Source organism: Schistocerca piceifrons, chromosome 4, assembly GCF_021461385.2.
Source record: "Schistocerca piceifrons isolate TAMUIC-IGC-003096 chromosome 4, iqSchPice1.1, whole genome shotgun sequence".
NCBI lineage: Eukaryota > Metazoa > Arthropoda > Insecta > Orthoptera > Acrididae > Schistocerca > Schistocerca piceifrons.
This window is the reverse complement of record NC_060141.1, coordinates 402131647-402158096: the sequence shown is the minus strand read 5'-3', so window position 1 is coordinate 402158096 and position 26450 is coordinate 402131647. Positions and strand designations below refer to the sequence as shown.

At 40.7% G+C, this 26450-nt stretch overlaps 2 protein-coding genes across 2 annotated transcripts in view; both read right to left on the bottom strand.

The window, feature by feature from the left end:
* LOC124795869 (hexokinase type 2-like) overlaps window positions 1-26450 on the bottom strand; it is a 238978-nt gene that overhangs the window by 75228 nt on the left and 137300 nt on the right. The window contains exon 8 of the mRNA XM_047259951.1: window positions 14280-14469. Coding sequence (XP_047115907.1) covers window positions 14280-14469 — 190 coding nt within the window. The remainder of the gene's footprint in view (window positions 1-14279; window positions 14470-26450) is intronic.
* LOC124795135 lies at window positions 11434-13784 on the bottom strand. Its single transcript, XM_047259010.1, has 2 exons — window positions 11727-13784; window positions 11434-11494 (listed from the first exon to the last, which is right to left on the bottom strand). Exon 1 carries the CDS (start codon window positions 13493-13495, stop codon window positions 11741-11743), a length of 1755 nt encoding a protein of 584 aa, XP_047114966.1. The 5' UTR covers window positions 13496-13784; the 3' UTR covers window positions 11434-11494; window positions 11727-11740.

Sequence of the window (26450 nt, the reverse complement as noted above, 5' to 3'; positions counted from 1 at the left end):
ACAACTGTCTATATGCTTCCATATGAGCCATAAATTCCTCTTATCTTCCATACTCTGAAAATCATCATATTATGCATTGCAGAGGGTGTGTTGTACCACTACTAGTCATTTCCCTTCCTGCTCCACTCACAAGCAGAGTGAGGGAAAAACAACTGTCTATATGGTTCCATATGAGCCATAATTCCTCTTATCTTATGTTCATGGTCCTTAAGTGAAATGTATGTTGGTGGCAGTAGGAGCATTCTACAGTCAGCCCCAGTTTCTCTAAATTTGTATAAATTTTCTCAGTAGTGTTCCTTGAAAAGAACAGCATCTTCCCTCCAGGGATTTCCATTTTAATTTCCAGAGATCTCTTGCACGTTGATCCAACCTACCGGTAACAAACCTACAGGCCCATCTCTGAATTGCTCCAATGTCCTCCTTTATCCTGATCTGGTGGGGATCCCAAATACTCAAGCAGAACTCAAGGATGGGTTTCACTAGCGTTCTATATGCAGTCTCCTCTATATGCAGGTGAACCACACTTTCCAAAATTCTCCCAAAAAATCAAACCTGACCATTCGCCTTCATTCACCTTCCCCACTACAATCTTCACATGCTTGTTCCATTTCCTACCACTTTGCAACATTACGCTCAGATATTTAAACAAAATGACTGTGCAAAGCAAGATGCTGCTAATGCTGTATCCAAACATCACAGAATTAACTTACATTTTTTCTACATTTAGAGGTAGTTGCCGTTCATCAACCAGTTTGAAATTTTGTCTAAGTCATCTTGTACTATCCTTCAGTCACTCAACAATGACACTATTCCTACTAAAAGAAAACCAACAACTTGAACAGGAAGCACAGAACAAATATATTCCTATAAGTGATATTTCCTCTTCAATCAGTGAAAAGTGTAACAAGGACACAATAACAGCAAAAAAGACATTCAATGTGTGAAATATAATAGCATACTTCATTTCTGGTGTCCTAAAACTGATTCCTCAATGAAAGAAAACAACAAACTTGTGATAAACTGGAAGAATGGGCAGTGTTGTGCTAAAATGTGATTGGACAATGAACAGCAGAGACAGTGAGGGTAATGATGGCATATGAGATGCGTCTGAAAAGTTTGGTGAATGTTCTCAGCAGAAAAAGGAAACAAGAGTTGCAAGCAAAATACATTTACTGGCTTTTAAAGTAATTGCAATTAGCTGCAACATGCTTATGACATTAGTTGTAAAGCTGTTGGAAACTGTCAGCAAACACTTCTCTTGTAATCACTTGAAATGCTGTGGTCACGTGTTCTTGGATATCTGCATCATCTGCAAATGTTTGTGAGCAATAGTGCTTACACTGTCCTTACTTGTCTTCAACTATTCTGCTTCCATTCTCAAAGACAGCTACTGATCGTCTGCAAGTATAAGTCACACTCGTTCAATGTAGTCTGTGATTTTATGTGTTGACCCAAATGCGAATCATCCTTAATACCATCCTTTCTATTTCTAAGGCTTTTAAACCACTCAAAAACATGATTTTTGCTCACTGCTTCAATCCAGTGCAGTTGCACTGACATTCTGAGTCTCTGTTTTGTTTTTCCTAATTTGAACGAAAACTTCATGTTAATGTGTTGCTCCATTTTGCAATGAGGTGAATGTGAGGAATGCTTGTGGATGATCGGCAGCTGTCTTTGAGAATGAGACCAGTAGAGTTAAATAAGCAAGACAGTGTAAGCACTATTGTTTGGAAACATTCACAGGCATTATGGATAGCCAACAATGCATAACCATGTTGTTTTGAGTGATATCACAAGAATCATTTGCTGACAGTTTCCAACAGCTAAATGACTGATGTCAGAAGTGTGTTATAGCTAATGGTGATTACTCTGAAGGTCAGTAAAGGTATTTTGTATTATTTTCTGAGACTGTTCTCTGAATTGTCAGATGCACATTGTATTATCACTTATGGATGATAAAATAAAGAGGAAATGTTTCTATATGTATAAAGTCTGATCAACAAAAGGAAGAGGCAAAAATAGTATCACAGAAGGTGTGCAAAGCTGCAGACTTGCAGTTAGTGAATGAAAAGTTCTCCAGAAATAAAAGGCATATACATAAGTTCTAATCCTAGTCACTTGAGAAGCAAACTCAAGAATAAAGTATTAGGCAGCAGTAACGGTGTACAAAGCTGTATGTTTACACATAACAGACTCAATATAGTGGCGAAAAATTTACGACAGAAGATGCACGAGAAAGCAACAAGGAAAAATTACCAGAAGAAGAAAAACTCTTGTGTTGGCTGATATTGATGATAGAGGGATTCTGGTCTTCCTAAATGAAAATGTAAATTATAGGTATTCTATTGAAGGGACAAGTAGTCCTGCTGCTCCATTTTTTATGTTATCAAAAACATAATACAGCACTCTGTGCACATGGGCACAGAAGACTACATTGTTTTCAGTGCAAGAGCTAATGATATTTACTGCAAAAACAGGAAATTCACAGTAGGAAACCTAAAACCAGTGTGGTTAACATACATCAAACAAATGTTCCTAAAAGATAGTCTCCCAAGCTGGTCCTGCGACTATGCTGAAATCACAAAATTTAGTGCTGGTCTTGAGAAAACCTGTGAAAGCCACACAAGAGTGGTATCCATCTTAATCATAAAGATAAGAGACAAATAACTCTACACACAGGTAATTACATTAAAAATAGTACTGTGGAATTTAGCTCAACCTTGATAATACCACTTCAGCAGTAGAAACCAGCCTGGCAGGAAAATGGAGGAATGGGGCCAGCACACGGTATAGTGAGTTCCCATGTAATATAATATTGTGCGTAGTAAACAGTCATATGCCAAATAATTTTGTCACCCTCATAATCCCCAAGTGAAGAAAGAGAATAGCTATGATTTTACACATTACCCACACAGTACAGTGCAGTATACCAAAAAACATCAGGAACAAGGAAGTACATTACCACAAACAGATAACCCCCAAGCACAAAGTATCACATTCTTGCATACCAATGTGCCATCTCTAAGTATAAAGTTAATGAATTTTGTAACTGGCTTGAAAACTAAAACTGCAAAGTACTATTACTAAATGAGCACTGACTGAGACATGAGGACCTAAAATTAAGTGTTCCATATGAGTACGTCTTGACAAGTACCTACCACAGAACAATGGCAAAACATGTTTGTGAATCTGTCTATGTTAAAAATACTGTGAACTTAATTGATGAAGTTATGGACGTAATTGAAATGTGCCTTGAGACAAAATATGAAACTGCAGTTGAAATTATAACTGCTTCGATATACTGCCTCCTGAGTCACAACATAGACTTGTTTCTGAAACCGCTGGAGAAACTGATGCTCTAGCTATTTAAACATATTGAGTATAGAATATTAATGTTTGGTGACATCAATATAGCCATTAGGTTTAAGAATAGAAATGTTAACTTCTGCTAAATACATTAATATCTTTTAATTTCTGCTGCATTAATGGAAAACCCACAAGGCAGACAGCATGCTTATATAACATAATATGTAATTTTCATCTAAACAAAGTAGAATCTGACAAAGTCAGATTTTACAGTTTTGATCATGATGGACTATGGTTCAAATGGTTCTGAGCACTATGGGACTTAACATCTGAGGTCATCAGTCCCCTAGAACTTAGAACTACTTAAACCTAACTAACCTAAGGACATCACACACAGGATTCGAACCTGTGACCGCAGCAGTCGCGTGGTTCCAGACTGAAGCGCCTAGAACCGCTCAGCCACACCGGCCAGCGATGGACTATGGCTCAGATAAATTCTTAACAGTATTAAAGTGCAACCTGCACTGAACATAGAAGAACTACATGACTGATTACTGACTCAAAGCTAAGCCAGTTGAAAAATTAACTGAAGACAATAAAATGGGACAAAATAATAACCAAAGCAGATGTTAGTGAATTGCCCTCAAATATTTAGACCGGAACCGAGCAAACAGTCACCGCACTCAATCATGAAATATGGTACACCCCACATGTAAGTAAAATAAGAATCATGACATACTGTATCATAGCGAAGGTTACAACGTTACAAGGAAATGTTTATGAATGTGACAAAGCTTTACACATCTGAAATCATGTAAGAGTGAAAAACAAATTATACATACACCTATACTGAACTCAACTTAGTGAATAAATGCAAAGTTGTGTGAGAAATTATTAGAAAAGAAATAAATTGTGATGACAAAGTACACTAGATATTAATTCCACCGAAGATCCTAAATGTTTATTTCGTCAGTCGTCACTCAGATGACAACAATGAGGAGGATGTGACTAAGGCAGAGACACTATTGCCAGTAACAAACAATAAAGCAACACACAACTTTTGCTGAACTCATTGCAGCAGAGAAGGTGGTCACTGAATCAGCAGCAAAATTCTAGGACAGAGGGTTATTATGGCCTCTCAAATTATATTATTAAATAAACAAACAAACAAATTGTAATCCCATTGCGTAAAATATTTAATAAAATCTTAAATGAAGGCAATTATCCAGAATGTCTAAAAAATACCTGTAATTAGACCAGTACTTAAGAAAGCAGATGTAGCCTCTCAGGATAACTAAAATAGAATACTGCATGCGTAAACAGATGAGCCAATATTTGCAGTATAATGATATACTTAATATGGGCTCAGGTTCAGCATTTCAATAAGCAATTAAGAATATGGCAGCAAAGATATACAACTGCTTTGAAAATAAAGAGATAATCTGCATAATACTGATGGAACTAAGTAAAGCATTTGATATGGATTCCCACAATATTCTTCTCAGAAAACTCCACCACTAAGGAGTAGCAGAGAAGGCCCTGTCCCTAATGCAGTCTTACTTGAACAATAGAAAACATTTGGTGAAAATAAATAGTCAAAAGACAGATTGTCTTCCGGTATACCTCAGGGATCTGTTCTTGGATGTTTTTTGTTTATTACTTACATAAATAATTTGCCCACAGTTGTGTCATGTGATGCATACCATACACACATAAAACAACACTCATCACATGTGATACTAACTTCAGAAATGTCCAAGCTAGTATGGTGGTAGTGACAGAGAGATTTAGTAATTGCTTTGAGGCAAATGTACTACTGAAGGCAGCCTAGCTCATGTCGTCTATCTGCAATACAAGTTGAGAAGCAGTGTCAGTAAAGAACTCCTGTTATGTGCATATTTCAGGTTCTTCCAGTCCCACCCAAGTTATGCAATGCTACCAAAGGATAATTCTGTAGGCTCAAAATTAGGATTCAAATGGCTAAAGAATATTATCAGGTGCATTCCAGGTCTTAACCCAGGTAAATCATGTAGAGATTATTTTAAACAACTTAAGATAATAACAGTACTGGGATTCCAGAAGTGTCCAATTCCACCCATCTGCTTTGACCCATAACATCATAAGTATGGCGGAAATAGCCATTCTCAGTGTCTCCAATATGGCGCTTATGATGTCACTACATACACATGACAACAAACACGAAAATACATATAAATAAGACAATAACATATCCCTCCAAAAATACAATCAAACTAATGGAAAAACCATGGGAAATTGGCGGTTTTAGGGTGGAACAAGCTAATTATAACAGTAAAGGACACACCATGATCCCAAAACACACAAAATGATGAAAAAAAGAAATCCACAGGAATCGGATGCTTCCCTTGAACTATATAGCTCAACTGCAACTGCCAATACCACAAAAACAACACCTACAACTATGAAAACCAAAAAAACCAACACATACAACTACAAAAAATAAAAATAAAACCAATACACATCCAAAAACCCAAAAATCAAACATCCCTACAGAAATTAAAACACACACACACACACACACACACACACACACACACACAACACACACACACACACACCACCATCACCACCACCACCACCACCAGAGGGTACCATCAAACACAAAAAGTCATCTACAAACACAACCAACTCATAAACTCCGCATCCTAATGACGTCACACATCACAACACCCTTACATCATGGGTCAAAGCAGATGTGGGAATCGGTCACTTCTGTTGACCTACAGTACCTAGGACTATCGATAATGGTCTCGTATTTGTCAAAGAAAGCTTAAGTACTTATCACCTATGGAGGCAGGTCAGTCTATGACCATAGCACAAGAAGTGGGCAGACATTTAACATTCCATATGCTATGTCAGCAAAGAGGTATAACAGCTATAAATGTTTTGGTAGTGTCTACTTCAACAGATTACCTGAAAGTGCCTACATGTTGCCTATAAATAAATTTAAAACTAGCATTTCAAAATGGATGAAAGTAAAGGATTTTACTGTGCTCAAGAGTTCCAGGAGTGTGTGATGAATGAAAAACATTTCTTAGATAAGTGAACTATAAAGAAGCGAAACTCACACACACATGGTCACTGTCTCTGGCTCCTGTGACCCAACTGCGGACTGCAACAGCATCTGACGTGAGCAGCCATCTGGGGTGGATGGGAAAGTGTTGTGCTACCTGTGAGACCATGCAGGGATGTGGTGGGGACAGGATAGGACTGTTAGGTGCAGAGTCAGGAGGCTGTGCAAGGAGAGGGGAGAATGGTGGGTGGAAAAGGGGAGATGAGAGAAGTAGAGAAGAGGAAAAGACTATTGGAACAGAAGGAATGTGCAGTGCTGGAGTGGATAGGGGACAGGAAGGTGCAGGATGATACTAGTGAAGGCTGTGGCCAGGGAGGTTACAGGTATGACAGATATGTTGCAGGGAGAGTTCCTACCTGCATAATTTAGAAAATCTGGTGTTGGTAGTAAGGATCCAGATGGTGCAAACTGTGAGGCACTTACTGAAGTGAAGTACATTGTGTTGGGCAGTGCATTGAGCAACTGGGTGGTCCAGCTGTCTCTTGACAGTGGCCATTCATGTAGACAGGTAACATGTTAGCTGTCATGCACATGTAAAAAACAGCACAGTTGTTGCAGCTTAGTTTGTAGACCACACGGCTGCTTTCACAAGTAGTCCTGCCTTTGATGGGATAGGAGATGTCTGTTCTGGGCCTGGGATAGATGGTGCCATGGGGATGTGTGAAACAGGTCTTGCATCATGATCTATTCTAGGGATATGAGCCATGAGGCAGGGGATTGGGAGCAGGGCTGGATAGGGATGGACATGAATATTGTTAGGTTCAGTGGCCAAAAGAATACCACTATGGGATAGGTGGGGAGGATAGTGGGTAGGGTATTCTGAATTTCAGGGCATGATAAGAGTTAGTCAAAAGAATGCAGTTCAGTTGCTCGAGTCATGGGTGACACTAAGTCGCAATAGGAGTGCTCCCTTATGGTCAGACGGTGGGGTATGTGGGAGATGGAAGGTGACTAGAGAGACAAGGCATGGGAGACCAGTTTCTGAACAAAGTTGGAGGGGTAAGTTTGGTATGTGAAAGCATCTGTGAGACCCTTGGCATATTTCAAGAGGGACTGCTCATCACTACAGATGTGACACAAGCATGGGTGGCTAGGATGTATGGAAGAGACTTCTTGGTATGGAATGGGTGGCAGCTGTTGAAATGGATGTATTGTTGGTGATTGGTAGGTCTGATGTGAATGAAGGTACTGATGTAGCCATCCTTTGAGATGGAGATCAACATCAATGAAGATGGCTTGTTTTATTGGGAAGACCAGCTGAAATGAATGAGGGAGAAGGTGTTAAGGCGCTGGAGGAACACAGGTAGGGTGTCCTCAACAATGATCCAGATCATGCAGATGTCATCAATAAATCTGAACAAGGTGAGGAGTTTGGGATTCTGGGTGGTTAAGGAGGATTCCTGTAGATGTCCCATGGATATGTTGGCATAGTATGTGGGTACTCATTGCTGTACTAATGGATCTGGTTGTAAGTGATGCCTTTAAAGGAGAAGTAATTGTGGGTGACAATATAGGTGGTTGTGATAACTGGGACGAAGCTAGCAGATCTGGAGTCAGTGAGGCATTGGAAAAGGTAGGTTCGATAGTGGCAATGTCACGGGCATTAGGGATGTTAGTGTAAGGGAGGTGCAACAACAACGTCAAGCAGAGCACTGGGTGGTAAAGGAACAGGAACTGTGGAGATTCAGTGGAGAAAATGGTTCGAGTCTTTTATTAGGAGGGTATGTTACAGGTAATAGGCTGAAGGCGTTGGTCCATGAGAGCAGAGATTCTCTCAATGAACACATAATAACCAGCCACAACAGAGCAGCCTGGGTGGTTGAGTTCATGGACTCTAGGAAAGATGTAGAAAGTAGGAGTGTGGGGAGTGTAAGGGGTGGTGAGAGAGACAGACTCAGGGGAGAGTTTCTGGGGCCTAAGGATATGAGAAGAGACTGGAGATCCCACTAAATTTCTGGAATGGTGTCACTGTTTCAGAGTCCATTGGTGAATGAATCTGGTAGCTGGTGGACTGATTTGGGGGCAGTGGGATTGATCACAGTTAAATTGAGGAATGAACTGAGTCAGGCTGGGTTAAGTATTGATATTGGACTGAATCTTATTGATAAGGTTGGTGGCAAAAAAGTGTTTCCACTTCAGGGACCGGGAGTAGGAGAGAAAGTCTGTAACAAATCCAGTATCATTAAATTTGAGAGTGGGGCAAGAGGTGGGAATGAGGCTTTTGGAGAACAGGTTTATGATTGTGTCTGTGGTCTGTATAGGTTCTGGACTTTGTATGTTTGGTGGGAGGGTGCTTCTGAGGATGTAGTAAATTTAGTAGGTCTGCAAGACAGTGTTTGTCAACTACGGGGGGATGCAGGGAAGGTTTGCACGCACTTGTAGAGATGGTAGATAGTGGTAATCTAAGGTAGGAGTAGGAAGTGAACAGACTGTAGAGATTTTTGAGGTGGTGATGTGTGTGCTGCTCTGCTTCTTTGAGGGTAAGGGTTCCAATTAGTGGCATAGGGTGTGAAAATTTGGGATTCATAAAAGGAGAATTTTATGGATGGAGAGGAGGTATTGCAAGGAGGTTTGAGCCTGATTGATATAATTCTGCAGGACTAGGTTGCTGACGATAATAGACTGCTAACCCTTGATTGGAATACTCTCTTTCAAATTCTGAAGGTGGCAGGGGAGCGAAAGGCTATTTACAATTTGTACAGAAACCAGATGGCAGTTATAAGAGTTGAGGGAGATGAAAGGGAAGCAGTGGTTGGGAAGGGAGTGAGACAGGGTTGTAGCCTATCCTTGATGTTATTCAATGTGTATATTGAGCAAGCAGTAAAGGAAACAAAAGAAAAATTTGGAGTAGGAATTAAAATCCATGGAGAAGAAATTAAAACTTTGAGGATTACCGATGACATTGTAATTGTGTCAGAGACAGCAAAGGACCTGGAAGAGCAGCTGAACGGAATGGACAGGGTCTTGAATGGAGGATATAAGATGAACATCAACAAAAGCAAAATGAGGATAATGGAATGTAATCAAATTAAATCGGGTGATGCTGAGGGTATTAGATTAGGAAATGAAACGCTTAAAGCAGTAAATGAGTTTTGCTATTTGGGGAGCAAAATAACTGAGGATGGTCGAAGTAGAGAGGATATAAAATGTAGACTGGTTTCTGAAGAAGAGAAATTTGTTAACATCGAGTATAGATTTAAGTATCAGGAAGTTGTTTCTGAAAGTGTTTGTATGGAGTGTAGCCATGTTTGGAAGTGAAACATGGACGATAAATAGTTTGGACAAGAAGAGAATCGAAACTTTTGAAATGTGGTGCTACAGAAGAATGCTGAAGATTAGATGGGTAGATCAAATAACTAATGAGGAGGTATTGAGTAGAACTGGGGAGAAGAGGAGTTTGTGGCACAACTTGACTAGAAGAAGGGATTGGTTGGTAGGACATATTCTGAGGCTTCAAGGGATCACCAATTTAGTATTGGAGGGCAGCATTGTCACTTCCTGTGGCTTAGTGCCTCCTCTATGTGGTAAGTAGCAATCTATGCTTTTAATCATATTGTTGTTATTCGCTCCTGGACTTCCCATTGTCTGATTTTACCTAACGGCTTTCCTTTCATCCCACAAACTAGCGCTGCTTTCCTATATTACTGTTCTCTAAAGCATTACTTTGGTATGTGTCTGTCCTTTTCCGTTTCTTTCCTGTGTTTTACTGTCACCTTCCAAACTGTACATGCTCTGGCTTCCAAGCCACACTCTAACAATGGTCTCATCGAAGCACAACATGCAGCTATGTGACCACTGTTGGTGCATTATCTCACCACCAACACAATTATTCTTAGACCTTCAGATGGCCTTACCACAAAATTACCCTTCCCACCATAATGACCTATATTTGTTCAAATTCTGTCAGTCTACAGCCATCACCAAACAAGTCCTGCAAAAACCATATAAATCAGGCCCAAACCTCCTAGCAATACCTCCTTTCTATCTGTGAAATTCTCCTTCTCTGCAATCCCAAATTCCTGCATCCCATCTCACTGACTGAATCTCTTGCCCTCCACGAATTATGGCAGCGTGTATGATGTCCCCTCAAAAAACTATCAACCTGTTCACCTTCTACTCCTGCACTGTAGTGCCACTAACCACCACTTTTATAAGAGCCTCCAAACCTCCCCTTCATCCCCTCAGAGTCAACAAATCCTGCCTCACTGACTTACTACATTTACATCCCCTCAGAAACTCCATCCCACTATCATACAGAATCCAGAACCTAAACAGACCCAAAGCACAGTCATGAGCATATTCTCCAAGACCCTCCATCTCACTGAGGCATCAATCCTTCCCCAAATTTAATCATGCTGGACTTGTAAAGACATTCTCTCCTTTTTCCCAGTCCATAGAGTGGAAACACTTTTTTGCCACTAACCCTACCAATCAGACTCCATCCAAAATCAATAATGAACCCTGTCTGACTCAGTTCACTCCTCCATCCAATCATGATCCACACTAAATTTTCATACTACAGCCCCTATATGAGAAAAGCATTTTATGGCATCACAGTGTTCTAGTTTACTCACTTGAATTAATAACATACAACACAACTATCTTAAAACACTGTATAAACAAATTTTTTTCTGCAGTTCAGTTCGACAATCAGTTTACACTGTCGCACAGCAGGTGTCAGCATTACATGTACTAAATTTAATTGAGATCATCTCTGCCTTTGTGACATGCTCACATCTTCTTAAGGGGGGACGTACACGAAACTGCAGTAATTTTAAAAGTATTTTATAAAACTCTAATTTTTTAAGATAATCAATCCAAATTTGGTACAGTTATTAAGAAATGTTATGCGCATATGAACCTAAATTTTCATTTTTATTGACCTTTTACATCTTTAATTATTAACAATTAATTTTTTTTCAACAATGTAATTACAAATGTTCCTTTTTTGAGAAAACTGTGAGAGCAATGTTAATGAATTTTTGTACACACTTTCATACCAAATAATTACAAAACTCTGTGGAGCAGAATTTTTATATCTTCTTTTGTTCAGTTTTTACGGGTCTCCCAATTTCCCTGAAAAATAATATATCAAATTTAAGGAATATTTTCTACCATAAATACCTTACTATTTTATTAAATGAAAATTCCTTCCACAGAATTTTTCACTATAGTACTGACTAGTCATATACCAAATTTCACTTCTCTACCTTTTGTGGTTTTTGAGAAAAAGGTACATAAAGTTATAAAAATGTAAGTTACGGGAAAACTGAATCAATGATTTGATAGTGTTTGTATTAGGTCTTACCGTCTCTGTGTGAACTAGTGCAAGCCATATGCATACTCCTCTTCATCTGCAAGCAGTCTCTTCTTTGCTTGTCTTCTTTGGTTAACCTGCTGTTCAATTTTATTGGCTGTAATATCAGCCGCAGCAACTCTTTTGTCATCGATGTCCTTCAATATTGAATAGGTGAAAGCTCCTGGATGAAATCCTAGCCTCTGTAGAGTTTTTATTCTTCCAAGATTACCATTGTTAAAAACTAAACAAGCATCATATGCAGCAATTTCAACAATAATTGTTGAAACAAATGTTGTTTTTGGGCAACGTTTCCAAATCAGTGAGTTGTAACTTTCATTAGGGTTTTGTGTCTTTCCATGCACACACTTTCGTAGGAGGTCTGGCTCTGCTAAACACCTAAATGTTGGTTTTATAGCACTTAAAACAGCCACAGGTAAACTGTGCTTGTGTGAATAGTTCATGCCATCACGCTCAGCCTGCTTGAATTTGCACCACGATATGTCACACAAATTATGTACAGGTTTGTCATCTGTGGATAGTTTATGAAAATAAATAGACCACACAGCCTTCTGCATGTTATTCAAATTTCCACTGTTGTCCCTTATTGCCTTGCCATAGTACACTTGTAAAGAATGAATTTCTTTGTCTGTGAGTCTGTTGGGACCACCTAAAAGTTTTCCATCCTCAAGTTTCCTGCCCTTCAATTCACGTTTCAATTTTAAAAGTCTGCCTCCCATTCGTTTTTGCACATGTCCAACACATTCCAACTTTTCTATAGCACAATGGGGACCATAAGGTTCACTTTCCAAAACAGTTTTGAAGGAGCTGGAGTCACCATCACCAAGGTATTTTGTGTATCTAACACCGTACTTTTCCACACTTCGATGGAACATAAGTTTCATAGCTGCAGGTTCCATTCCACCACTAGAACCAGAATAATTTCTACAGCACACTTTCTTGTGTTCAACCTGCCACTTATTTTCTTCCACTTCACCAGCTCTCTTTCCGAGTACACAGCTATAGCAATATTTGCTCATTACCTGAACGTCAAGAATTTTTCCAGTATCAACACTAATGACAGATGATACTCCATACAGTGATGTATGTCCACGCTTCATCCACGTTCCATCACATGACACACACAAATCGGTGTCTGGCGTGTTATCTGCTTCTGTCTTTAGTTCACTATTCATCTTCACAGCTTCCTTTGCAGAGGACTTCAAGTTTTCTTCCACTTCCTCTTGAAGAGCACTTAGCAGTGTTTTATTTCCAGTGGTGTACCTAGCACTTGGTTGTGGCATGTTCATGATCCCACAAAACAGTCTGGTACCTTCCCTGCCTATGCCCAAACATCTCATGCCATATATTAAACGCATATTTGCTTCATATATCCGGTTACTTGATGCCGAAGTTCTAAAAGCAGTGTCTGAATGACAGCTTTCACAAGTAAGATGCAACATACACACTATTCCAATTCTGTTTTCTTCGTCATATAATCTCAAACTTTTTGCACCACAGTCAGCACATACACAAGCAGATGATATAATATCAGATAGTATTTTCAAATCAATAAGCCTAAAACCACTAGTAGCTTGAGTGTCTGAGCCACAATCATCAAGTGATTGACAGCTGTCAATTTTCCTTCTCGAAGCACTCGCTTTCTTGGTTGAAGTATCGTTTCCATTTGTTATTATGGGGCTGGTTTTCAAGTTGTCTTTACTACATCGAGAAGCTTGACACTTTCTAACCTTTTTAAACACCTTACTAGAACGCGGCATGCTGCAAAATATAATAACAAGTCTACTTACAACTTTCGTAAAAATGTATTCCAAACAAACACTCGTAAACAAACGCTATAAATCAAAGAATATAAAACCAGCGGCAGAGATATTATTCCACAGCCTTCTTGATGTAGTACACAAACGTTCCCTGCATTGTGACTGCACAAAACTGGAAAAAAACGCAGTATAAATAGATATACGAGAGGATGAAGACCAAGATGGGGGGGCGTCGCCCTGTGCAAGCTATTACAAATTATTATTTTTTTCCCCCTTAGAAGCGGAATTGGAACGTAATATTTGGTAATTGAAATTTCAATACCATGTAGTAAATGAAGAGCCAATAAAATTTTTTTCACAAATTTGGTCATTTTCATGTACGTCCCCCCTTAACTTTCCCTCATCAAAAAGCAAGTAGCTAGTTTACATGCAGAAGTTATGAATTTATTGCATCCATAATTAACAACTGCTAGTGAATGTCAAACACATGTTGCTTATAAATGCATTTATGCCTCTTACTAGAAGCTAACGACAAACAAAATGCTTAGGAATATATAACAAACATTAAGGTTATGTTTAATGCTAATACTGTAACCACTGCTGTTTTAAATTATTGATTCATTGATATTGCTGAGAATCTGTGTCTCATTTCAGGTTTATTAACTGAAGACATATGATGGGAAAGATTATTCTCAAATAAATAATCTATTTCAAGTTAATTTTATAGGATTAGAAACTCTTTGCATGTGATTCCTCGTAGATTATTTTAAAGGTGACTACTTACAGTTGTCTTCCAGGATTTATGGAATTGTCATCTACATCTTTGTCATATTCTGTTCTAATAAAATTAAGTTTTCCATCATCACCAAATGCTCCACTTTCTGTGTTGATGATTACATATGGTTTGCTCCTGTCGCCATCAAACAGTTCTGCATTCTCAGTTTTTTCTACATAGCATGAATTTGTACCAGTTCCTACATTAAGTGAGAACATGTTTATTCAGAAATATAATAAGAAATGAGAAGAAGTAGTGTCTCTTACATGCTAGTTTTTAAGATGTACAATTAATAATCTGTGAGATTATCTTACATGCCCCACATCGCTGTAAAATCTAGTTGCAAAAGGCAAAACTGTTACAGCTGTTTGTTCCATTTACCACACTGAACATTTATTAAAAAAAGTCTGCTTCACAGATACAGCAAATTCACCAACTAACATTCTAACTGAGGATTATTTTTTGCCAAATTCTGACTGACCTGACACTGACGTAATATGAAGAGAGTTAGCAGTTAAATATCATTATAAAACTGTAATGAAAAGCAACAAAATAAAAAAAATTATCAACTAAATTGTTTTCTTGTTATAGGTAACAAAATCATAAGAAGAAAATACCTTTTAAAATTGAAAACTATCTGCCCCTAAACATACTTGGAGAAAATATTCAGTAACATAGCTCACATGTCTCCTGCTATCTTTGTGTGGGTGGGTGTGGCAGGAGAGGGGGGGGGGGGGGGAGGAGGGAGAATATTATGTTGAGTGTATCCATGCCACTTTGATAACTTCTTCTTAATCCCTGTGTTATGACAAACAGATAACTTCACAAATCTAGGCTTTTGGTTGGCTCAAGTTTCAGATGCTTTAGTACCACAGTTCAGTTTGGTGGCGGAATGTTGCATGTTACAGAGAATGTAGATCTTGCTATAACTTCCTGGACTGCTACACTCCTGGAAATTGAAATAAGAACACCGTGAATTCATTGTGCCAGGAAGGGGAAACTTTATTGACACATTCCTGGGGTCAGATACATCACATGATCACACTGACAGAACCACAGGCACATAGACACAGGCAACAGAGCATGCACAATGTCAGCACTAGTACAGTGTATATCCACCTTTCGCAGCAATGCAGGCTGCTATTCTCCCATGGAGACGATCGTAGAGATGCTGGATGTAGTCCTGTGGAACGGCTTGCCATGCCATTTCCACCTGGCGCCTCAGTTGGACCAGCGTTCGTGCTGGACGTGCAGACCGCGTGAGACGACGCTTCATCCAGTCCCAAACATGCTCAATGGGGGACAGATCCGGAGATCTTGCTGGCCAGGGTAGTTGACTTACACCTTCTAGAGCACGTTGGGTGGCACGGGATACATGCGGACGTGCATTGTCCTGTTGGAACAGCAAGTTCCCTTGCCGGTCTAGGAATGGTAGAACGATGGGTTTGATGACGGTTTGGATGTACCGTGAACTATTCAGTGTCCCCTCGACGATCACCAGTGGTGTTCGGCCAGTGTAGGAGATCGCTCCCCACACCATGATGCCGGGTGTTGACCCTGTGTGCCTCGGTCGTATGCAGTCCTGATTGTGGCGCTCACCTGCACAGCGCAAAACACGCATACGACCATCATTGGCACCAAGGCAGAAGCGACTCTCATCGCTGAAGACGACACGTCTCCATTCGTCCCTCCATTCACGCCTGTCGCGACACCACTGGAGGCGGGCTGCACGATGTTGGGGCGTGAGCGGAAGACGGCCTAACGGTGTGCGGGACCGTAGCCCAGCTTCATGGAGACGGTTGCGAATGGTCCTCGCCGATACCCCAGGAGCAACAGTGTCCCTAATTTGCTGGGAAGTGGCGGTGTGGTCCCCTACGGCACTGCGTAGGATCCTACGGTCTTGGCGTGCATCCGTGCATCGCTGCGGTCCGGTCCCAGGTCGACGGGCACGTGCACCTTCCGCCGACCACTGGCGACAACATCGATGTACTGTGGAGACCTCACACCCCACGTGTTGAGCAATTCGGCGGTACGTCCACCCGGCCTCCCGCATGCCCACTATACGCCCTCGCTCAAAGTCCGTCAACTGCACATACGGTTCACGTCCACGCTGTCGCGGCATGCTACCAGTGTTAAAGACTGCGATGGAGCTCCATATGCCACGGCAAACTGGCTGACACTGACGGTGGCGGTGCACAAATGCTGCGCAGCTAGCGCCATTCGACGGCCAACACCGCGGTTCCTGGTGTGTCCGCTGTGCCGTGCGTGTGATCATTGCTTGTGCAGCCCTCTCGCAGTGTCCGGAGCAAGTATGGTGGGTCTGACACACCGGTGTCAATGTGTTCTTTTTTCCATTTCCAGGAGTGTATATGGTACAAAGCTTGACATAAAACCTTTCAACCCCAAGGCGTGCTATGTGCTGACACAGTGAATAGCTGCTGCGATGAAACAGACATTTGTTGTGCTGCCTCAGGATTGTCTAAGGCATCCCAATCGTATAATACTTTTCCAGGTAAAAGAGGCTCTGTATGAATATTTACCTCTTCTATTGCTCAGGGGAGCATTACGGATCCCATTTAATGCATAAAATATTCTCAAATGGATGTATTCACTGCCTTGGGTCAATGACATCGATCCAATTAAAAGGAGGAAGTAAGAAATGAAAATCAGAACTTCATGTCCTACTGAGAATAAAATCATTATAGAAGTAGCATATGCTTAGATTGGAGAAGGGGAGTTGTCCTAGCATTCGTTTTAATTACTTAAGGAAACCACAGGAAACATACTGTTTATCAGGATGTACAAACAGGCATTTGAGGTGCCATTCTCATGAATGTGAGTCCAGTATTACCACTGTTTCATATTGCCTAGTACTAACTAAAAGATCATTCTTGTTAACTGAAATGTAATGTGGTGTCTTTTGAATATGTTTCCTGTTTTTATATTCAAAAAGCCCTGAATTGAAAAGCAGCTTACATGAGTAGTTTGAAAAGATCTCTTCCCATAAAGTCTTAGACAAGTAAAGCAGCTTAGAAATGGAATATTTCTTGTAAAAACATTTACTTCTTTGCAGCCACCCAATTACAAAAACTGTACGGATAGACTGAGGCTAGTGGACAACCACCACAGCAGTTCTGAAATGTACACTTAGTTCCATGTTCAGGAATACAGATTTTACATCAGTTAGAAACTCTCAATAGCTCAACCCTGCGGTCTGTGGTGTACTAGCAGGAGAGGTAATAAGGTAGAGGAGATTCTCATCATCTAGAGCAGCTTTAGAGACAGGAAAAGCTATCTTCACTTTTTCTAATACTAGAAGTAAAGCAGCAGTTGTTTGAAAATTGGTCTAGAGTGGAGTCATGAATTACAATATGTGTTGTTTACCAACAAGGCAACACTGTCTTATACCCTCTCCCCACCAAGATTGTTGTTTGTGTGTTAACTCATAAATTCTTTAAAACAGATATGTCAGTCATTTTAAAATGGATGTCTTGCAGGCACAGGGGTCTTACATGTCCTATTAATCTTAATTCCTCCACATTAGTAAGAAATCAATTAATGAGCCACTTCCATATGGATGCAATTTAGTAGTGAGGTTGTTCTCTGTCTTCTGTTTTCTGTTGAGTTGGCAGGTCTATGGAGATTCATGATTTGAATAGGGAACTTGTTGATTCCCTTTTAGGTAATTCAGTAGATTCTGCTGACAGGGAATTGCATCTCAATCAGAATCAAGTCAGTATGGTTTTATGGTTTCAACTTGGTTTTCCAAGTCCTATATTTTTTGTGTTTTAAGATTTAAACTGGTAAGTTGATTGTTTGAGACACTTGCTGGACTTTCCATAGCTTGTGAAAAACCAGTAGGTCCCAAAATTCACAACAAAATGTAATGTCATGCAGATACCTATGGGAATGCGCTTCCAGAAGTTGAAATATGAATGAGAAAAAGGAACTGTTGATGTGAGAAACATAATGAAGTGAATGGATAGAGTGCTTGAGAAAGCTGCTACATTTATACTCACCTTAAACACACCATTGTTACCAGAATAGGTCAAGGATAGTTTAATCTGTTTTTAATGAGGGACTCTATATACCAAAGCCAATGAAATGTTTTAAGTGCCTGTACTATGGCCCATCATCATAAATTGCAGGGATCAGGAAAGATGTGGCAAATGTGAAGTGGCATGCAAACACTGTTTTAGGCCACAAAAACAACTGAGGTTATCACCAAATGGATAAGCTAGCAGTAGGCTGGAAACAATCATGTCTTTCAGACAGGCAGCTATGGAAAATCCAACGGGTGTGCCTCAAGCAATAACAAAACACAAAAAAGACGGGACTTGAAAAACCAAGTTGAAACCATGAAACCATACTGACTTGATTCTGACAGCGATGCCACACCCTGCCAACAGAATCTACTGAAGTATCTAAAAGGGAATCAACAAGTTCCCTATCTCAAATCATGAATCTCCAAAGACCCACCAACTCAACAGAAAACAGAAGACAGAGAACAACTTCACTACTAAATTGAACCCATATGGAAGTGGATCATTAATGGATTCCTTACTAATGTGGAGGAATTAAGAGAAATAGGACACGTAAGACTCTGTACTTGGAAGGCATCCCTTTTAAAATGACTAACATCCTTGTTTTAAAGGATTTATGATTTAACATACAAACAACAATCTTGGTGGGGAGAGGGCTTATGATGGTGTTGCCTTGTTGATAAACAACACAGCCTGTAACACATGTCTCAACTCTAGACTAATTTGCAAACAACTGCTGCTTCACTTCTAGTATTAGATAAAGTGAAGATAGCTTTTACCTGCTCTAGATGATGAGAATCTCCACTACCTAATCACCTCCCCTGCCAGTTCACCCTCTGTGGGGATTTTAATACTGCGGTGTTCCACCAACCACACGATTGACCTATTGAGAGTCTCTAACTGATATAAAACCCATATCTTCTGAACATGAAACTGAGTGTACACATCAGAATTGCTATGGTGGATGTCCACAAGACTCATCCTATCCTTATGCTGTCCAATCCTTGTACACACCGATAAGTGTGAAGTGGCTGAAGCTGTACACTGAAGTACCACTTTTTGATCAGGATAAACTGATCAGACTGAGCACAGTCCACACGATGGATGTCAAAATGGGTGTTCAACATATAAGCTGGGTGTTAGACAATAAATTGGTTTGATTTGAACATAATTACGGCCAATTATAGATTGTTTGTTTCAGCCCTATGATACACCATGAGGCTGATGCATCTATGCCAAAATCTTCTAGACAGCTCCAAAATCTGTCTGCCCCTTGGTGTAATGATGAGTGTTATTTGGCAATCAGGATAAGATGAACAACTGTGCAAGTTCCATGTACAAGCCAACTGATGAAAATCTTAAGAGTCTTTTAGATGGCAAGAGCAAATCAATTCCATCAACCATTACATCAACCCAATGAATGTGCGGAAAGCTGTTAGAAGGATTTCAGGGATAAATGGGAGATACCCTACTGATCCTTCAATGAAGAATGAGAGCCTGCTGATCAGCAAGAGAGACAATGAGCAAACCTTGGAAGAGCATTTTGCCTAAATCAACACTACTGCCAGCCGTAATTTGTTTTCAGTCACTACCAGGTGAGTGCTGAAAGAGGCAGTTATGACTTTAATTCCATCAGTGGTGAAGTTTATATCTGCTCCTTCTCTATGTGGGATATGGATTCAGCATTGTCTACAGCACTTGATATGGCTCCAGGTATGATAAAATCAAATACAGCATGTTGTGGAATGTCACCAGAAATACTTCTGAGAAAATCCTAATGAAACTTTTCAACTTAATATGGGAATAGAACAAATTCCCTGACTCATACATAAGACTGCTATTTTAATTGCCCTCTTGAGCCTCGGAACGACAGTTCATTCAAAAATAGTTATCAATGTATTGCCCTTGCAAGCTATGTGGAGAAGACTTTGGAGCAGATGGCCAACTGCTACTGGTCTGCAAACTATAATCCAGGCAGATCCTTAAGCCACTTTCTCTGTGGGTTCTGTGTCTAACCCATCCCACAACTTGGAACACAATGTCTAATGATAGTTCTACTCATGGAACTTCCGGGGAATCATCTTTTTTATGGTTCGTCCTCTCTCCACACTTTTTAGATATTGAGTTGAAGATGTACTATCATATCATATTATAAAATGGAATGGTGTCTTTCAGAGTGACATTTTATGCATGGTACCATTTGGTTATTGATAGTGTTACACCAATGGGAAAGAGTCCTGTCCACTGCTCTTTATTTGTGGGCAGCTTTTCAGTTTTTAATTTGTCTTCCATTATTGCATGAAGTACAGGGCAATTGCAGATAACAAAGGATTTTGGAGTGGAATGGGCACCCTTCTAATTTCCCTGAATTTAAATTGAAGGACATCAATTTCAACTTGTGGTTTCTGGACCTCATTTTCATTCAGAAGTTTACATGGTTGCCACACCTAAGGAGGTTTAAAACTCCTCCACTCGAAGCCCTTAATGTTCTAAAATGTATATCTTCTTCACAGTGCTCACCACATTCATAAATTTATGGAATAAACGTTTTTCAGCGTAGTCTGCAGTACTGATTAAAATCTTTCCTTAGTCAAACAGATAGCCATTTTTGAGTGCCTGCATAAAAATGGCAGCAAACTCACAGGAAGTTCCTGTGACAGTTTACAAACTAGAGTAGATTGGTACTATTTCTAATACAGTTTGTAAACCATCATGGATTGTAGCTTTGCTGTCATTTTTTTGTGAACATTCGAAAATGGATATATAGGCCAAAATAGGTTGAGTGACTAAGAAGAGGTCTTAATAAATATTACAGCTTACATGGAAAAAATTGCCTTCATTTTAAAACGTATTTCACACAGAAAATGTGGAGCAGATAGAACCTGCTTATTTCTGAGTTATAAAGCTTTTGTGCAATCCCTGCCTGATATGAATATACAGCTAGACTATCCAACCTTACAGTACTGGATACAGTCCACCATGAGGAAATTGGGGTGACTCCAGGGCCATTTAGAATGAGATCCATTTCCAGCCTCTCCACTAGAGCTGATGAGCCATCACTTCACATCATGTGACAACTACTCATAGTGCAGCAGGCATACAAAATATATTTCGTACTTCAGATGCCTGCATACCATACTATTGCTTGCTCAAGCATGGAGCTACTTTTCAATAACCATCAGTAAACAACAAGACTGATTGGGTTCTGGGCAAAAAGTGGTCTTTTATAAATAAGTGTGGCAGATTTCAGAGTTACATACCAAAGTTGAAATAAATCACCAACTTGGTTTCTTAGGAATTCCACAAGAGTTTTAGATTTTATTAATTTTACAAAACAAAGCACCACAAATGTGATTTTTAGATATTTATTTAGTAATAAAAGGTGTACATGAAAAGTAAGTAGTGTTTGATTATATTTATATGTTGGAAGCTCAGAACAAACTTGCAGGAAAGTGGCACTACCTATTGACTCTTCAAGAAGGCATGGAAGTCATTGTTTTCTCACAGTAGATGTTTGACTATGGACGCAATCAAACAATAGTTTTGAAAATCAGTTCTTCTGCCAGTTGGAAAGTGTGTGCTGCAGTTACATTTGTGGCAGTAATCAACCACCTGAATCAAGTGTTGATGCAATGTGCTATCCCTGAACTACCAAAATCTTTGACTATTCAAACTAGTGCCACCATTACTGTTTTGTTCTTTAGTCTCTATTTGGCACTTGACTTATGATTGTGTGTTGTGTACAGTGTTCTTGTGTGTTGTGTACAGTGTTCTCAACAAATACAGATTTTATATACAAAGTGGTATTCAGGTCCTTAAACAGTGATTGTATGACCTGTTCCCATAGTGGTTACTGCAGACTTCTTTGATACAACTGCACACCTGTTTCTGCTACTCTCATTTCACATTATACATGTGTTGTAGTACTAATGAACCACCACATGGTGTGTGATCCAGAAATGGCCATGAGTCTGCCTACAGTCTCTCTCACTGACAAGCTGCTGGTGATTCAGACATCAACAGTTCTGAGTGCATTTCCATGTCTATGTGTTCCCATGTAGGCACAACATAACCAAACCAGCAGTACTCTCCATGAGCCGTGGCTCACACAGAATGCACCATGCTGACATGTACGACAGTTCCCGGACTTCGTATTGCAGGTGAAACAAGCACTTGCCTTCAAAACAGTGCCCTACAACATTTGAATTAAACACATTTTCTGCCAGCATGACACAAGAGCAAGTACTCCCACCTGACTTTCATGTCATTATGTTCCTGTGTCAACAACCTGCGACTGTGTTGCTGCCGCCATGATGCCCATGATTACCGCGTTTTCTTCCATGCCTTGTGCATCATGTGGACAGATGCTTACTTATGCTGAATCACAGACAGATTGCATACCAGTATACCAGTTTCTGAGTACCCCCCCCCTCCCGCCCCCTCCCCACCATCTTCCAACGTTGCTGCAGCAGCCACCTTTCAGGCGGTTTTCAAAGCGTGGTTCGTTCTGGTGGATAAAATCCTGGACATAAATGGCATGTAGGGAGATGATGCACGCTTCATCTGTTTGATGAGCCATTTACACAACAAGCTGGATCTGGTCAGTGATCTGTTGCTCATGCCACCGACCCAGCACAAATATGCAACTGCAACAACCTGCATCATCAAGCACTTAACGGATCCCCGTGTAGAAGCCATCCACTCTGTTATTCATGAAGTGTCTTTAGGGGACTGTAAGCCTTCTCACCTTTGGCACCACTTATGGGCTCAGGTCAGCACATGCAAACTTCCCGACCTCGTACACTGGTTGTTGTGGCTCGTAAAATTTCTGTCAGCTCTTGTTGGTTCACAAAAATACTACCCTGGAAAGAAAGCCACCTAGCGGACCAGACATACAGCATCATTAAACACAGCTAGCTCGCGTCTGCTGGTTTCTTGGGCATGCCAGGAGTCGGTAGCAGTGCACCATCCCCAACTTCTGTGTTTCAGTGGCCGGCCGGCAGAGGTTGAGCATCCAGCACATACCAGCAGCTGATGGTGCCACCTAGTGGCCAAACCACTGTACTTGCTGCCACTTATAGCCCAGCTGGTACGCTTACCCCCATGCTACAGCAGATTGCCTCGCACCCCCTGCCACCAGCTCACCGGGACAGTTACCACACACAGCATATCCACTATGTTGGTACCACATTAAGTTTGGAGATGCCACGCATTCTTGTTCCACAACCTGATACTGCCCAAATGTGAAGCACAAGTCCAAATAGGCACCACGGCTCATACCAACACTTCAGGGTGCTGATCAAATCCTCAGCCGACTGCTCCAGCTGCCCATCATGCCAGCAGACTATACATCTATGACAGGATCAGCACACTCTGTTTCCTCATAGACACAGGTGCTGACACTAGCATCATTCCCAAGTTGAGCACTCCTCCTACACTCCTGCCGTCTTCTATGCCTCTCCCAGCTGCCAACAATTCCACAATTTGTGTCCATAGCATGGCAAAATTCAACTGCATCTCTTGTCTGCCTTACACTGTACTTGAACATTCTGTGTTGTGGATGTCGACTTCCCCATTATCAGCATGGATTTCCTATGCAATTTTGGGTTCTCATCGGATCTCGAAGCAGGAGCCCTCATGCATCATGTTACTGGTAACCAGATACCAGGGTTCTTTGCTACCACCCTACCGCCTCCTGCCACATACTGTGAAGCCCTGTCTGCTGCTACAACTGTGTGTGCCTGCCTCGCTGCAAAACTCACTGCTGCCCTGACCCACCTAACAACTCAGCACAACAAGACTAATGACCTTCGTGCCGAGAACATGTGCCTACAAGAGATGATCACTGCTGCATCAGCTGTCCAGACGTGCACTCGAGGCAGCAGAGGATGCGGCCGCATCGCAGGGACATAACAACGCTGATACCGCTATGGTGCAGATACCACAGACACCTTCACTGTGACACCTACTCACACACAAGTCAGTGACATTCCAGCCTGTATTGTCGCAAGTGTTCCTATGTCTGCCTCCACTGTTGTTGCTCAGGTAATCCCATTGGTGGTAGTCACGATTACTACTGGCACCTGTCACAAACTGAACACCATGGAAGGCCCACCAGTATGCCATAAGGCTCAGTGCCTTAACACCACAAAATTGCAGCATGCAAGAACTGCTAGCGGTATTGTGTGCCTGTTCAGCAGTAATTGGTCCTCACCAAGTCACTTAGATCCTAAGAAAGATAGTTCATTTCGTTTGTGTGGCATCTACTGACAACTGAATGCCCAGACAATCTTAGACAACTATCTGATACCACACATATAGGATTTCACCCAACAGCTCCACAGTGCTCCAGTCTTCAGTGTGACAGACTGCCTGAAAGCATACCACCAGATCCCAATGCATATGGATGACATCTCCAAGACTGCAATAATCACCCCTTTCAGACTCTACGAGTACTGCTGCATGCCGTACGGCCTAAAAAATTTTTATTTTGCCAACTACATCTGAGGAGCATGGTCATCATCTTTCAAATTTTTAATATACTCAATGAGAATGTGGTAGCAAGTCGAAACAAGGCCCCGGGAGTAGACGACATTCCATTAGAACTACTGACAGCCTTGGGAGAGCCAGTCCTGACAAAACTCTACCATCTGGTGAGCAAAATGTATGAGACAGGAGAAATCCCTCAGACTTCAAGAAGAATATAATAATTCCAATCCCAAAGAAGGCAGGTGTTGACAGACGTGAAAATTACTGACCTATCAGTTTAATAAGTCACGGCTGTAAAATACTAACATGAATTCTTTACAGACGAATGGAAAAACTGGTAGAAGCCGACCTTGGGGAAGATCAGTTTGGATTCCGTAGAAATGTTGGAACATATGAGGCAATACTGACCCTACGGCTTATCTTAGAAGCTAAACTAAGAAAAGCCAAACCTACATTTCTCGCATTTGTAGACTTAGAGAAAGCTTTTGACAATGTTGACTGGAATACTTTCTTTCAAATTCTGAAGGTGGCAGGGGTAAAATACAGGGAGCGAAAGGCTATTTACAATTTGTACAGAAACCAGGTGGCAGTTATAAGAGTCGAGGGGCATGAAAGGGAAGCAGTGGTTGGGAAAGGAATGAGACAGGTTGTAGCCTATCCTCGATGTTATTCAATCTGTATATTGAGAAAGCAGTAAAGAAAACAAAAAAAATAAATTTGGAGTAGGTATTAAAATCCATGGAGAAGAAATTAAAACTTTGAGGTTCGCCGATGACATTGTAATTGTGTCAGAGACAGCAAAGGACTTGGAAGAGCAGTTGAACGGAACAAACAGTGTCTTGAAAGGAGGATATAAGATGATCATCAAGAAAAGCAATATGAGGATAATGGAATGTAGTTGAGTTAACTCGGGTGATGCTGAGGGAATTAGATTAGGAAATGAGACACTTAAAGTAGTAAAGGAGTTTTGCTATTTGGGGAGCAAAATAACTGATGATGGTCAATGAAGAGAGGATATAAAATGTAGACTGGCAATGGCAAGGAAAGCGTTTCTGAAGAAGAGAAATTTGTTAACATCGAGTATTGATTTAAGTATCAGGAAGTCATTTCTGAAAGTATTTGTATAGAGTGTAGCCATGTATGGAAGTGAAACATGGACGATAAATAGTTTGGACAAGAAGAGAATAGAAGCTTTCGAAATGTCATGCTACAGAAGAATACTGTAGATGTATAGATCATATAACTAATGAGGAGGTATTGAATAGAATTGGGGAGAAGAGGAGTTTGTGGCACAACTTGACTAGCAGAAGGAATCGGTTGGTAGGACATATTATGAGGCATCAAGGGATCACCAATTTAGTATTCGAGGGCAGCGTGGAGGGTAAAAATCATAGAGGGAGACCAAGTGATGAATACACTAAGCAGATTCAGAAGGATGTAGGCTGCAGTACATACTGGGAGATGAAACAGTTTGCACAGGATAGAGTAGCATGGAGAGCTGCATCAAACCAGTCTCATGACTGAAGACCACAAAACAACAACATCTAACACGGCAGATGCAAGTGATACAGCCATTAACGCTGTGCTCCTTCATCAGGTGAAGGGTTTGTGCAACCACTTCATTTCTTCTCACGAAAGTTGTCTGCCT

What these genes read in the sequence shown, in the direction of transcription:
- LOC124795135 (XM_047259010.1), bottom strand. Translation starts at nt 13,495, where the DNA reads ATGCCGCGTTCTAGTAAGGTGTTTAAAAAGGTTAGAAAGTGTCAAGCT.